The sequence below is a fragment of the Lissotriton helveticus genome, chromosome 4_1 (assembly GCF_964261635.1).
Source record: "Lissotriton helveticus chromosome 4_1, aLisHel1.1, whole genome shotgun sequence".
NCBI lineage: Eukaryota > Metazoa > Chordata > Amphibia > Caudata > Salamandridae > Lissotriton > Lissotriton helveticus.
In genome coordinates, this window is record NC_136063.1 from 1,472,405,263 (window position 1) to 1,472,420,907 (window position 15,645).

The 15,645-nt window shown below is 43.7% G+C and overlaps 1 protein-coding gene across 1 annotated transcript in view; it reads right to left on the reverse strand.

Annotated features, from left to right (window-relative positions):
- The window catches only part of F13A1 (coagulation factor XIII A chain), a 485,935-nt gene that overhangs the window by 219,060 nt on the left and 251,230 nt on the right, over window positions 1-15,645 (reverse strand). Inside the window, exon 8 of the mRNA XM_078688057.1 lies at window positions 5,966-6,104. Coding sequence (XP_078544183.1) covers window positions 5,966-6,104 — 139 coding nt within the window. The remainder of the gene's footprint in view (window positions 1-5,965; window positions 6,105-15,645) is intronic.

Consider the following 15,645-nt stretch of genomic DNA (forward strand, 5'->3'; position numbering starts at 1 on the left):
AACTTATTACCTGCCCTGTCTCCGTCCCTGCCGTACAGCTCCTGGGTACCCGCTCCTCCCACCAGCCCACGAAGAGGTTCGCGTAGCTGGGGGCAAAGCAGGTACCCATCGCCGTCCCAGATGTTTGAATGTACATCTGATCCTCAAAGAGGAAAATGTTGTTTGTAAGGCAGAACTCAATGAACTCCAAAATCATTTGGTTGTGGCATGCATATTTCATTGGACGCTGGCCTAGAGCATGCTTTATGGCTTCCAGACCCTGCCCATGATCTATACGAGTGTAGAGGCTGGTTATATCCAGCACCATTAGCAGGTATCCAGAGTTCCATGTCATTTCCTGGATCTTGGTCAGGAAGTCTTTCGTGTCCCTTATATAGGATTCCAGTTTAGTTACTAAGGGAAACAGAATGTTATCCACGAAGCGTGACATGTTCTCGGTCAGGCTCCCAATAGATGAAATTATTGGTCGTCCCGGAGGTTTTTCCATGTCTTTGTGAAGTTTCGGGAGATGATAAAAAGTTGGTAACATGGGGGTGTGGTTCCTGAGAAAGAGATTTTCATCCTTCCCGAGCATATTCTGGTTGTACCATTTCTGTACTAAGGCATCGTATCTCATTATGCTGGTTTGGTATACCGCATTCGTGCATTCCCTATAATAGGTGTTGTCTGCAAGTTGCCTTAAAGCTTCAGCTCGGTATAGTTCTCGACTCATAAGAACAACGTTGCCCCCTTTGTCAGAGGGCTTGATGACAATAGATTCCTCATTCATCAGCCCCTTCAAGGCTTGGCGTTGATTCTCAGTGATGTTGTTGGTTAGGATTGACGGTTTGGATTTTCTGTAAGCGGTCAGGTCTCTTTTCATTGCCTCAGTAAAGACGTCTATTGCGTCCCAGGGTGTTTGTGGCACAAAGGTCGAAGCAGGCTTGAAAGTGCTCTCCTCTCTTTCCTGTTCGACCCCTTGAAGAACTGCCCGTTGGGCAGTAGTTAGGTTCGTTTGTTCTTGTTGCAAGTCCTGTTCCAATCGTAAGTCCTCCAGTGCCTCGATAGCTGGTAGATCTTTAGCGCTTAATATGTCCTTTTCATTGACTTTGGGGCCTCTCTTGGTGCTTCTCAAGTGTGGGCGCATTTTGAAGTGTTTATGTAGCTTCAGCTTCCTAGTGAAACGAAATAAATCGATCCTAGTCTGTGTATACTCGAGGTCATTGGAGGGACAAAACGTGAGACCCAGACTCAGAACTTCCAATTCCGCCTCCGTCAATCGTTTGTTGGTCAGATTCACTACAGTTAGGTTGGTTTGGTTGATTTGGTCGGTACCAGTTATTGATTTCATAGTTCCTATTTCTTGGCTGTTTGGCGGCTCGTCCAGCGGGGTGTTCTTGCGTTTCCTCTGCCTGTTTTTCCCGCCACCTGCCCTCCTCGTCCTCCTCCTCTGGTTGATGATACTGTCGCACTGGCACCTGCATCCGTGTTTGCTTCCACGTCTGGCGGTTTGTTCTTTCCGCCCCTTAGCCATGTACTCTTGATGACCTCGTATTCCTCCTGAAAAGGAGTCATCTCAGGTAGGGCATCTTGTGTGCTTTGTCGTCCGCCTTCTGAATCTTGATCATTCTGCCTTCGTTGTTCGTCTCCTGACTCATTCTCCGTCACGTCCGATTCTGATGTAGCTGGTTCAGTTTCCGGTCTAGAGGCTGTTGATGCTGTCAGCGTTCTCTTCTGAAGGGCTTTTCGCGGGGCATCAAACTTTTTTGCGTACGTTAGAACGCGCCCAGTTGCGTAATCGTTAGCATCACGCTCATATTTTTCCTGTTTGCGCATCCTAATTTTTTGCTCGTACTTTGCCAGCCTGCTTTTCATCTGGTCTCTGTGCTGGGATATTATTGCCTTGGCCCCCGTGTCCGTTTCTGCGTCAAGCTCTTCATTTATAGCATCAATTTCCTCCAATACTTTACCCCTATCGCTCCAGGCATACTTGACTAGAATTTTCAGTGTGCCCTCGCAATAGGAAGCCGTGTGGTCGAACCTGTCTGTTAGGAGCTGGGGGTCGGGATGCTCATATGAAGGTACTGTGTGTACTCTCAGCCCCCTTGGTACTCTTTTCTCCTCAATGTAGTTTGTGAGGCTCGTCGCCTCCCACCACTTGCGCACTTCGCGCTCATGTAGTTTCTCCAACTTGATGAAAATGTCCTTTAATTTGCATTCCTGTGTAGATTCGGCAGGGACTGTTGTTTTATCCACCGCCTTTGCTGGAGCCCCCTTGCGCTTAAACATGTCCTTTGCTGCATTCATGCGCTCTGAATCGGAAAACATTCTTCCGTGTTTTGTGACTGTAGATGATCACGAAGGGTATTGCTCAGACTGTTGCTAAGCAACCCCTGGTGCTTGTTGTTTCCCTCGCGCCCGGCTGACTTTGATACCGCTGACGTTCTACTGTTCAATGCTGCTACACGCTAGGCATATGCGTGATAAACGGAAAGAAAGCAGATAGCTCACCGGTAGGATCGTCGATCTCAGGAGCCCCGGACCAGTCCAGCGCTGCCCAGCCACGGCGTCCTCGCCGGTTTTCGACGTTCTCCTTACGTTTGTCGTTTTCCAGCAGCTACAGCGGTGCACAGCGTTACTCCTCTTCGGAACACGCTCACTTCCCACAGAAAAGCTGTGCACTCAGGAACGGGTGCTGCTAGCGGCTCGTGGGGAAACCGCTTCACATTACGCTCGACTCTCCCAAAGTCCAAAAGAAAGAGGCAGCACTCGCGGATCAAAGTCAAAGCCAGGGTTTAATCAGAGGGAAAAAGAAAAGCACAGACGCGTTTCGGCGTGAGCCTTCGTCAGTGTGTCATTTGTCCACATCTAACAGTCCATGTTATAAACATACACACAAACCATAAGCATTGTCATGGACATAGGACTACACCCCTTACGCCACTGTGGGCGCCATCTTGGAATGGTGTTCTCTCCAAGGGTCTATACTAATTTTAACATGAAGTGATCATGGTTGAAATATATATATATGGTTGAAATATATATATATATATATATATATATATATATATATATATGTATATATATATATATATATATATATATATATATATATATATATACACATACATATATGTCTTCTAGATGAACTGTATTATCTATTGATAATGTGCTATGGACTAACATGAGTTGTCTATGAAATCTCTATTATGAGGGTTATCCTTCATACATTTATTTGGTATATCTAGTATTTCTCATTTTATATCCAGTAGACGCTTGGTCGTCTCTGGTGTTATGATGGTTATCCTATCATCTTATTATCTATAACTATTTGTCTGTACTGTTGCTATCTTGGTTTACAGTGAACTGTTGTTAAATGAAATATGCCAAACATATTTACATAGCTCTAAGTATGGTAATGTCTATATTTAAATGTACATGCCTGTTGCTTGATGTGCATCTTTTTTAAGGGGCAAATGCCGATCCACGGCTTTATTATGTTCATATACATATTTGACAGTTTTTTGCCCATTTTGTATGTATGTTTACCGATTCACGGTACTACTTTGCATTAGTTCCTATATTAGGAACCCGTTCCAAGATGGCGCCCATCTTTCTATCGGTTGGGCTGGCCCCTTGTTGATGTTTATTCTCGCACACAAAACTTTATTTAAACCAGAACTATGTTTTAATGGTTGAAACACTGACGAAGGCTTCTGCCGAAACGTTTGTTTGCTGCGAATAATAAAATTGCTGTTTGTTTGCAACCACCGGAGTGCTGTTTCCTTTCCCGACGTGGAGGGATTTGAGCATTTTATATATATATATATATATATATATATATATATATATATATATATATATATATATATATATATATATATATATGTCACACCAGGATCCCAGCGGTGCAACCTTCCAAAGGAGGGGCGCAGGCCCGGGAAACAGACTCTGTAGGCAAGGCTTGTTGCTTAATGATGTCTATTTAGAGCATCAGATGTCCATTTAAAAAAATATATATATATATATATAGATATATATATATATATAAAAACATTCTTACACTTTTTAAAAACCCTCACAGTCACTGTATGAGGTCTACAGTGATGTCATCAGTGAAGTAATTTGAGATGTCATCAGTGATGTCACTGACCATGTCATGAGTGATGCAATATGTGATGTCATCAGCAGTGCATTGCTGGTGCAAGTTAACTATAACTGAATTTCTCTGGTTTTGTACGAGTGAAATGTCAGACTATCTATACCATCCTTCTAACCTTTGTTTTTTTCCGTGAATTTCTAAGGTTTTTAAAATGCTAATTCCTAATTATAACGTTCCTGAAACAGTGGTTTTGGGAGTGAATTTCTAAGGTTTTTAAAATGCTAATTTCTAACTATAACGTCCCTGAAACGTGTGTTTTTTATAGTGAATTTGTAAGGTTTTTTAAATGCTAATTTCTAACTATAACATCCCTGAAACCTGTTTTTTAGTGACTTTCTATGGTTTTTTAACTAGCAGTCATGGTTGCAGAGTGGGGTAGAAAGGAGGCTGGGCCTCCAACCAGTATCAGGAATGCATAGGACGTACAAGAGGTACCAGGAGGGCTTCTTGGCCCCCAAGGTCCATCAGGAGTAAAGTGGACTTCATCCCCCAACCAGTAGTGTGCCAGGAGGTGCATTTGCAGAGTGGTGGAAAAAGTGGGGCGTGGCCTCTGAAAGCCTCTTAGCAATCCCAGTGTCTGGAATTACTGGAGGTAACAGGAGGGATAGTTGGACCCCAATGACGTCTTTGTTACCTCCAGTAAGTCCCACACATCGGGATTGTTGAGTTCTGATATCGGGCCACACCCCCTTTGTCCACCACTCTACAAACGTGTCTCCTGGTGCGCTCTTGGGGCCTGATTACAATGTCAGTCGGAAAGGCTCCAAATGGCATTTCGATTTTCCTGAACCGTTTCGGAACCCATTGTAATTGGTCGGTCGGAAACATTTCTGACCGACCAATTATGATGATAGGGTAACCATTCGGTCATTCCAAATCGGTTCCGCCGGTATTCAGAAACTCCGAGTCGGTTGAAGCTGAATAGTACAGCTGTATGGACCACGTTCCCGACAGATGTATTACGATGTCCGATTCAGACAGCCTTTCTGACTCAGACTGACCAACACGAAAAAGCTATTGTAAACTGACTTTGGGGGCCCTAGCAGAACCCCCTTTATCCTAAGGCCTTCGGTTGGGGGCCGGTTGGGGGCCGTGGTGGTACCCAAGTAACCCCCCTGTAGAACCATGCACAGTGTGACAGGCACCATGGGGTGCCCTCCACAGGGTGCAAGGTTTTCCGAAACCGCCCCTTTTTTCAATAAGAGCTTGTGTTGTAGGTCGGAACACAGGCTCCCATTGAAGATCTGGTAATTGAAGACCGTAATTCTGCGTTGAAGAGTAACACGGAATTACTAAAATTATTCAGATTATTCCAGCGTAATCGAAAATCTGCCCAGATCTATTTAAAGGCAGTATGTACAGTTAATTTTGAGGACGTACATCCTTCCTCAAAGTTGTATAACATATCAAAAACTCCTCCTGGTCTACCATTTGTGATCATCTATTTAACTACTTGAGAAAATCTGTGCAGTTTTGATTCAGTGCAGGGTTATCAACATGAATAAATGCAATAACAATTAGTCATAAAAAGTACTGCATTTCCCCACAAGTTAGTGGACTACTGCTCCAAATATATTTTGACCAGACCCACATTTTCCTTAAAGAGTTACAGATCTGTATTTAATATCAAACCTCTAGTATTGATTGCTTGTGATCATGATATTCAAGACCTGTAGTACAAAATAGACCAGGTAGCATAAAAAACTCAACCACAAAAGTTATTTCTTGTGTTTTCAACAAAATATTTCATATAGTTCCATACACAGATGACAAGTGCTAAAAGGTATTGGAACCATGTGAACCACTCAAGCTGTCTAAACTCACCAGATAGAGTCCTTTGTCAGTTTGGGGTTTGGTCTCCCCTCTTCATCAAGGTACACGTCAGTTTGCAAATTAGCATCATTGTCATGTGCTGAGAAATAATTGGTGACCACTCGAGCTGGAATGCCAATGCAACGCAAAACTGTAGTAAAGAAAAAAGAAAGCCCTGAGCCTTAACTCACGCAAGAAGAATAGATCTAGAGATACCAAGTGACTATACATTTCAAATGGCTCCCTATAAGGATTATCACACATGGAAAAAAGTATGAAACTATATGGAGCGTGCAAGAAAAGTGCCCACTTTATTAGCCCACAATGACTGCCAAAGTAGGTGGCATTTAAACGTTCAGTACATAAATATATATTTATATTTATATTACTCACCCAAACAAGTGTTTCCACGTGCAGTCTTAACTCATATACCTACTAAATCAACTATTTATGCATCTTTGAACAGTCACACACCTCCCATCCAACCACACACACATTCACTATCCTATACAAATACTCACTTCATTAATTAATACTAATATAGACTTTACATAGCTACTAACCAATTTATGTAGTAGTTTACACAACAAGAGATACAGTGAAACATATATTCACACAGTTTAGTCACTATCCCATATATCTAGTGAGACACTTTAAATTAGTCACTTAGACAGTCAATGACAGTGCTACTAAATCCTCCATCCAGACACATACATATACATCCTGTCAGTCTTCAATACAGATTGCTATATATATAATATATATTTAAATATCGAACTAAACTACATTCACTGAATGATGTCATCAGTGATGTAATCAGTGATGTAATTTGAGATGTCATCCGTGATGTCAATGACCATGTCATGAATGATCTAATATGTGACATCATCATCAGTGGATTGCGGGCACACAATTTATAACGGATGAGTTTCAATGGTTTTGTACGAATGAAATGTCCTGCTAACTCTAACACCCCTGAAAGCTATGGTTTTGTCAGTGAATTTCTAAGTTTTTTAAAATGGTAATTCCTAACCATAACTTGTCTGAAACCTATGGTTTTTTCAGTGAATTTCTAAGGTTTTTTAAATGCTAATTCCTAACTATAACATGCCTGAAACCTATGGTATTTTCAATGAATTGCAAAGGTTTTGTGAATGACAATTTTTAAATGTATTGTTATTTTTATTTTATTTTTCTACTGATTTACAAAAAATTTTTAATCAACTTATTTTTAGATATTTAATTTTTTGAATGACATTATAATTACATTATACATTACATTACAAAATATATTTTCTCAGATGAATTACTTTAGTTTAAATACTTTGCAAATAGGCAATAGACTGGTAAGTACAGTAGTTACAGCTGTAATCAGACACAATGCAACATTGAGCTCAATGTGAATTTCTAGTTAAATGCAATTAGTTACTTTTTGGATTACTTTTCTAACCACAGGACTGGATCCTAGATGCAGTCCTGGGACAACTCCTGTAAACAGTTGAGTAAAAGCGTTTTGGTTACAGTAGTGATTTTTAAGAAATATTATTGTATTTTAAAAGTAGACACTTTGAAACTTTTTCACATAGAATCGCCAATGTTATCCTATGGGAGGAAATTCACTTATCAGGTAAGTAGTGTTAATGTTACTTTTTCTTACTCAGTGGTGGATCCTGGATCCAGCACGGGTGCATCTCCTATAAACAGTCGAAAGAATGCGCTTAAGTCATACAGGCAATTTTAAGGAATATTTTCAGTTTGTGAAAATCGATACTTAGAAACTTTTCTGGTGAAAACCACACAATGGATTCTTATGGAAGGAAATACAAGTTACTGGTAAGTACGCTTAGAATTACTTTTCATGGTCAGTGCTGGGCTAAAAGATGTCGCACTGGGTTCTCTCCTGATAACAGTTTTCGTAGTTCGACTGATTTTAGAGGAATATTTGTACAATGGTGAAGGAAGGGGGCGGGGCCTGAGGAGACATGTGTGCAAACACGCCCTATGGCGCGTTTTAAGTTGGGGAATTAATTCCTCTTCAATTCTGCGGTCCCCTGGGAGCCAACTAGCCCACAAGGTACCTCCAGTATGCGCCAGGGAGCTGCGTTGCAGAGAGGTGTTCAGAGGCCACACCCCTTTTTACAACACTCTGCAACACAGCTCCGTGGCGCTTACTGGAGGTACCTGGTGGGCTAGTTGGCCCCTAGGGGACCTCTGGATTGAAGAGGAATTAATTCCCCAACTTAAAACACGCCACAGGGCATGTTTGCACACATATCACATCAGGCCCCGCCCCCTACCTTCACCACTGTGCAAACACGTCCCGTGGCGAGTTTTAAGTTGGGGGATTAAGTCCCCTTAAATCCGGAGGTCCCCTGGAGGCCAACTAGCTCACCAGGTACCTCCAGTAAGCACCACAGAGCTGCGTTGCAGAGAGGTGTAAAAGAGGCGTGGCCTCAGAACAACGCAGCCCCCTGGCGCATACTGGAGGTTCCTGGTGGCCTAGTTGGCCCCCAGGGAGCCCCAGTATTCCAGGGGAATTCATTCCCTCTATGCAAACGCGCCAGGGGGCACGTTTGCAGAGTGGTGCAAGAAGGAGGCGTGACCTCCGGCCCAATCCCGTTTTTTTTTTAAAGAAGGGGGGCTGTGTAGCCCCCTTCTTTTTCTAATTTATTTGCCCTGGAGACCCCATCCCCCAGGGCCTGCCCCCAATTTTAAATTTAAAAAACCAAATCCGGAAGGGGGCCGCGTGGCCCCCCTCCTGAGGCCATAATTTGCCCCAGGGACCCCATCCTCCGAGGCATATATATATATATATATATCCAGAATCAGCACATGCCACAAAGCAGCACGAATGCACTCCTCCCATAAGTAAATTAATAAAGGCAGTCCATTACAGTTGAGTACATGAAGATTTATTCCATATGCATAAGGATTTCAGAAATTGCCCTACGCGTTTCAGCGGATAACAGCCTTGATCATGGGTAACCTTAGTGAAGGAATCGATTGTGAATATATACAAAGTGACGTGCAATGTGATAGGGAAAAACAAAAGAGTACTGCCTGGTTAAAAATAATGCCGGCCATTTTATAATGGTAAAATAACGTCTGTGTCTATTTGACACAATGCCTGTTCCTACTAGAACAACATTTCATTACATAGTATTAACTGTATCAATATACTTCAAAGATTACAGTCAAATGATATACCTGAGTGAGTTTACACATCATGAGCACTGTGCACAATACGAGCATTAGTATAGCCCCTTTCACTTGTTTTGCGAAATACAGCCACCTTCTATGCAAATTTTCGGTGATAATCTGTATGCCAATCGGGCGTAGTTACACATTCATATTTGAATGACAAGTCGGAATTCTTCTCAGTAATGATAATATCATATCTAGTGCTAACCCAAGTGGGTTCTGGCTAAACATTGACTAGTACATATAAATAGCAAAATCCGGATGTCAAACTTATTCAAAAATTAATTAAGCTCAAATAGGACCATGTAAGACATCTCCTGAAATACATTGCTCAATTCAAAATTACTCTGCTTTGATGCCAAAATGTTCCCTTAATTGAATACACATGAATGTGAGGCATCTCCAACCAGTCCCGTTGACCCCCCTTTTTTCTCTGCCCCGGCTTGATGAATCACCATGAAACTTTCGAAACAGGAGCGTACCGGAACTGGCCAAAAGTTTTGAAAATTTCGCGAAGATTCGTCAATTGGCGCCAAAGTTATTCCAAATAGAATGTTGCGGATTTCCTATGGATAATAGGCTCTAACTATAACTATCTACTGGCGACCGCCAGTAGATTATATATATATATATATATATCAAAACACAGAGAGTCCCCAAAAGAAAGGTCACACGGGAAGGGTTTCCACACACCATCACCGGCAGTTGCCACCACCACAGCCAGGCCAGCGTTCGTATTGCAGAATGCCAAACGTTTCAAGCCGTAGCCCTTGATCACCGGCCTGCAATTGACACAAAGAGGCATCCATTAAACATAGGAACTTTTATTTGCTGATAACAGTCCCGCCCCAATGGGCGTGAGCAGGCATGGCATCATGGTAAATGTAGTCCATCTGCTAAGGACCTGACGTTCCAAATATAACCCAGTGGCTTGGGTGCCTCATGGAGTCACAATGTTAGCCCAAGTGGGTGAGCGCTTGCGTGAAAACTGCAGAGTGGCACACCAATTGAATCCAGAGATGAGGCCCCTTCCGCTCCCGAATGCGCCCGTAATCACGAGCACCAGGATCCGCTGTGATACAGCAGCGGGACCTTTCCGCCGGCGGACGAGACGCTCAACATCAAAACACAGAGAGTCCCCAAAGGAAAGGTCACACGGGAAGGGTTTCCACACACCATCACCGGCAGTTGCCACCACCACAGCCAGCGCAGCGTTCGTATTGCAGAATGCCAAACGTTTCAAGCTGTAGCCCTTGATCACCGGCCTGCAATTGACACAAAGATGCATCCATTAAACATATCAACTTTTATTTGCTGATAACAGTCCCGCCCCAATGGGCGTGAGCAGGCATGGCATCATTGTAAATGTAGTCCATCTGCTAAGGACCTGACGTTCCAAATATAACCCAGTGGCTTGGGTGCCTCATAGTGTCACAATGTTAGCCCAAGTGGGTGAGCGCTTGCGTGAAAACTGCAGATTGGCACACCAATTGAATGCAGAGATGAGGCCCTTTCCGCTCCCGAATGCGCCCGTAATCACGAGCACCAGGATCCGCCGTATATATAGTGTTTATTCCTCTGTGATGAATGACGCATTTCGGCGCTCACAACATCGCTATTCACTACAGTGCAGTATAAATTAGAATCAAGGTGTAAACCAAAACCTGATTGTCATGGGAACCGACTTGACGACCACAGCAATGGAAAATATACATACAGCCTAGGAAATGCATTTTCATGGTGAGTGTGTGTAGTGTTTCTTGTAGTCAAAAAAGTTACATTGGTAGAGGAAACTTTAGATTGTTAGATTATACATATAGATGAAATCACATTTGTTAAATAATCACAAATGGAAAACAATGCTATATCGATCAAACTTAAACAAGTGTTTTTTTTTTAAAACAATAGATAAAATGGAAATCAGAATAATGCACAATGTAGGATATATGTGCCTCACCATCTGGTTACTAGGTTGTGTATGTAGGTAAACATTTTGTCAGAAGTGTTTGTGTGTAAACATGTGCTCAGGCAGTCAATGGAAATTGCTAGGAGGGTTGTCCTAAGTGATGATGGCAAGTACCTTATGGCGAACCGCGAGGGGGTCCAGTCCAAGTGGGCAGTGGGGCACGGATCTACGGTGCCAATAAGTCGCCTAATGAGAGTGCACGTGAATAAGTGGTTACGGTCTAAGACAGTCGGTATGCAAATGTGCAGGAGTGTCCATATTTTCCAAGATAAAAATAATGGAATGTGTAAGGTAATTGGTGAAAGAGGGGGGATTGTGTTAAGAATATATACAAGTGAGATTGATGTAAAGGAGGGAGTGGGTCAGGGATTGGGAGAATGCCGCTATGGAGTCATACAGTAATGTGGATTTAGAGGTGTGATGTGATGTGATGTGAAACGGCACTTGTATAGCGCACTACCACTCCGGGGAGTATCTTGGCGCTTGGATTCCAATAAAGGCAGAAAGAATGGTAAAGTCTACCTGTCTATGCAGCATATCCTAGGAGCCTCATGCATTCAGAGTTGGGCAGGGAGTAAATCCATGTTTTTAAAAGCTTTCTAAAATTTAGTTCAGTGGTGGATTGACGCAGACATGGAGGAAGCTTGTTCCATGCTTTCGCTCCAATGACTGCAATGGATTTACCTCCTCGCGTTGTCATCCTAAACCTGGGGACATGCAGAAGGTTGGCAGTAGAGGACCTAAGAGATCGTGAAGGTTGATATTGTCTGAAATATTTACGCAAATAGAGTGGGCCATGATGGTAGAAGGCTCTGTAGGTGATGGTAGGGACCTTAAACAGTATGCGCTTATTTATTGGGAGCCAGTGTAGAGTATTCAGAGCTGTTGAGGCTGAGGATTTCCTAGGCAGTCTGAGGACCAGTCTGGCAGCTGCGTGGTGGACCATTTGTAGCTTATGCAGGGCAGATTTGTTCAGTCCTGCATAGAGGCTATTACAATAGTTCAACCTTGATGTTACAAGGGCTATGGCTACCGTACGTCTGGCACTCAGAGGGAGGAAGTCGAAGAATTTTCTAAGGCCTCTAATGCTGCCGAAGCATGCTCCTGCTACTTCTTTGGCCTGCTGGTTGAATGTTAGGGTATTGTTAAATTTTATGCCAAGGTTTCGGGCGGTATTAATAGTCTGCGGGGGGGTTCAGCTTTATCTGGCCACTAGTCTTGAGGGGAGAAGCAGTTGTTAGGACCAAATGGGATAATCTCAGTCTTTGATGAGTTACATTTTAGATGGTTAAGGGACATCCAATTGAAGGTTGCTGACAGACAGTCTTTCAGTACTTGTTCTGCGTTGGAATGATTCTTATCAAGGGTCAGAACAAGCTGAGTGTCGTCAGCGTAAGCGACAGTACTTATGTTGAAAGATGAGATTAATTTCAGTAAGGGAACCATGTAAAGGTTAAACAGGGTAGGGCTTAAACTGGAGCCCTGCGGAACTCCTGTTTTGATAGTTTTTTCTTCTGAAGAGAAGTCACCCAACCTGACAATCTGACGCCTGTGTGCAAGATAGTTTTTGAACCATTCGAACACGGTTCCTGCTATGCCTGCATTTGACAGGCGATGTAGAAGGATAGCATGGGACACCGTGTCGACTGCTGCAGAGTGGTCTAAGGTGGACAAGAGTCCTTCCGCGAGGGGCAAGATGGCCGCTGACAGGCCGTAAGGGGCAGTCGCTATCCTCCCAGGCTCCTGCTCAATGGTGAAAGCAACGGGAAAATGCCAACGATCGCCACTGCTGTCACAAAGATAGTATGCAGTATCATATAAAACTTGTAAAGCGGCTGTTTTTCTGGATAGTGAGAAGCGGACTTAATTTGTCAAGCGTGCTTTGCTGGCTTGGATCGCAGAGTAAACCCCTACTGGCTTTACTACAAGCCCTGATGCAAAGTATGGCCCCACGAGGTCCAAGACCGCAGAAAGATACACAGAGGGTGAAAGAAAAGGACAATGCTGCTTTAAGTGATCCCGGTGTAGCGGCTCCAAGCTCTAATCTTCGGTCGATGACACAGAACTGAACTCGAAGAAATATGCTGAAAGACAATGTAGACAATGCAGACCACGCAGAGGAGGATGAGAATACTGAAAAAGCACAAAAAAAGAATGAACCAAATTCAAAGGAGAAAAAGGAGAAGGTTCAACTAAAAAAGAAAGGAATAAAGCGGCAGAACAACGAAGCCGCTGGTAAAGCTGCTGGCAAAGAAGGAAGTATGCGCCAGCCTACCCTTCACGAATCCTTTGCAGCACCCGCTCCGACTCAACTTTCAGCCACAGCAGTCGTGGCGATTTCGGAAGTAACAACCCCCTCAATACAGACAGACTTGGGGGCTGGCAGAGCTGTGTATGGTCTGGCTGAATCGAGCGCGGAGCCCCGAGAGGCTCGGATAGAGAACGCAGGTGAAACTGACGCACGGACGACAGATGGAGCATCGCGATCGACGACCACACAGCTGACTACGTTTCGAGGCTGAGAGGACGCCGCAGCACGGTCAGTTTCAAGATGAGAGAAGGCAGACTACCGCTTTGTCTGAGAATCAAAACATTACAGTAGTTTTAGACATGAAGCGGCAGCCTACGACCCAAGCATCGCTCTCTGGTAAGGGGGACCGTGAGGGCGGCGAGCGAGTCGAAAATGTGCCTGATAAAAGTGGCAGTGGCAAGATACAGTGGTATGATCCTCAGGCTGAACAGGCTATAGAAATAATGGATGTTATAGAGCATACGCGGTCATACAAAATACAATTGACTCACCGGAGTTAACCTCAGATAGGGTAAATGACTTACAGATTGTTCCCCTTGCTATTGAGTGTAATTTACCCCCGACTGAGTATGCTGAAGAACACGCTGGAGCCTTACTCGCAGAGGGGGGGGGGAGTACAATGCAACAGAGAGACCAAAATGGTGAAGGCCAGGGATCGGGGATAAGCATGAAAAAATGCAGACCAACACTTATTATACAAGCCCCGACTGACTCCATTATGAACCCTGGATCCCCCAGTGACGAATGTTTTTATTCTGTAAACGATGAGGAGGACAATGATGAGAGGGTGGACTCAATATCTGAAAGCGATATTGGGGTTTCGGAGACAGAGTCGGAGCTGGAGTCTGAAGCTGTAACATCGGACAGTGGGGAAATGCATAAGGTGTCTACTAAAAGAAGGGGAAAAAGTTTGAAAAATAGATTTCGCAGTAAGTCTAAAACCAATATGAGTCCCTCACATATAGAAGTCTCCAAAAAACTAGACTGGGATTACTCAGCAACCTCTCAGCTTTATCAGGAGGGGGCTGCCGCTGTGCCTGATCCCCAACCCAACCCACCTGCACAAGCGACAACGATGGATATGCTGTACACAACACTAAAGCAAATGCAGGGGGAGGCTAGAAGCGAACAGGCTAACCAAAAAATACAGGGGTCTCTACGAAAAGTTAATAAACTATATACAGACATGGCATCAAGGGTTACTGAAGTAGAAACAAGGACTGAGAAATTGGAGGAAGAAGTTGGGAATTGGAACGAGTTTCGGAGGGAACAGGAAAAGATGGCAACTGATGTACACTGGAAACTCGAGGACTATGAGAACCGCCAACGGCGTAACAATATAAGATTACTGGGTGTGGTGGAAGGAAGGGAAGGGCAGGATGTGCGCGCATTCGTTATTGAGTTGCTTAAGGGGGCCTTTCCTGAATTAACGGGCTGGGCATGGGAAAGGGAGGTACAAAGAACGCACAGGTTCCCTATGGTCCAAAAAAGGGCCTCACCTACTGATAAACCTAGGGCAATCCTGATATTTGTAGGGAACTTTCTTCTAAGGCAGGAAATCATGGACAAAGCCAAGCCCGAAGCTAGACGGTCATATAATGGTACGACCTTCTTTGCCCGTCCCGATTTCTGCCACGCCACGGTGGAAAGGAGATGGCGGATGAGGCAAATGATAACCCCTTTCCAAAACATGGGCTGTGAAGCCTACTTGATGTTTCCATCTCACCTTAAGGTAATTGATGAGGGTCAGACTAAGATTTTTTTTCTCTGAGATTAAAGCTCAGACATACCTTGACGAAATCAAACAAAGAAAAGGAGGCACAAAAAATATGGTGGTTGCACTAATCCAGACAAAACAAAAGGCTTAACAATAACTTAACAATAACTTGAATAACCTGAAAGGAAAAGACTAAATGCGTGTCTTAAACACAATAGTATCAGCATCTTTGGCATAAAACATAAGATGGTAACTAGAGCAGGGGAGAGAGGGGTGGGTGGAACTTGGGGCTAAAGCTGTCATGCATAGGTCAGGTCTGACCTATTTGCCCGTAAGAGGGTGTGGGGGAATGGGGGGGAGGGGTACAGGGCACCTGGCTGTTTTTTTGTTTGAATATTTATGGACAGGGAAGATTTAATGAAATATGTAAAACTGAGAGGGTGGGCAGATCACTACAAGGAGGAGATGATAGAATGTTGTTTGTTACTGATGTTAAC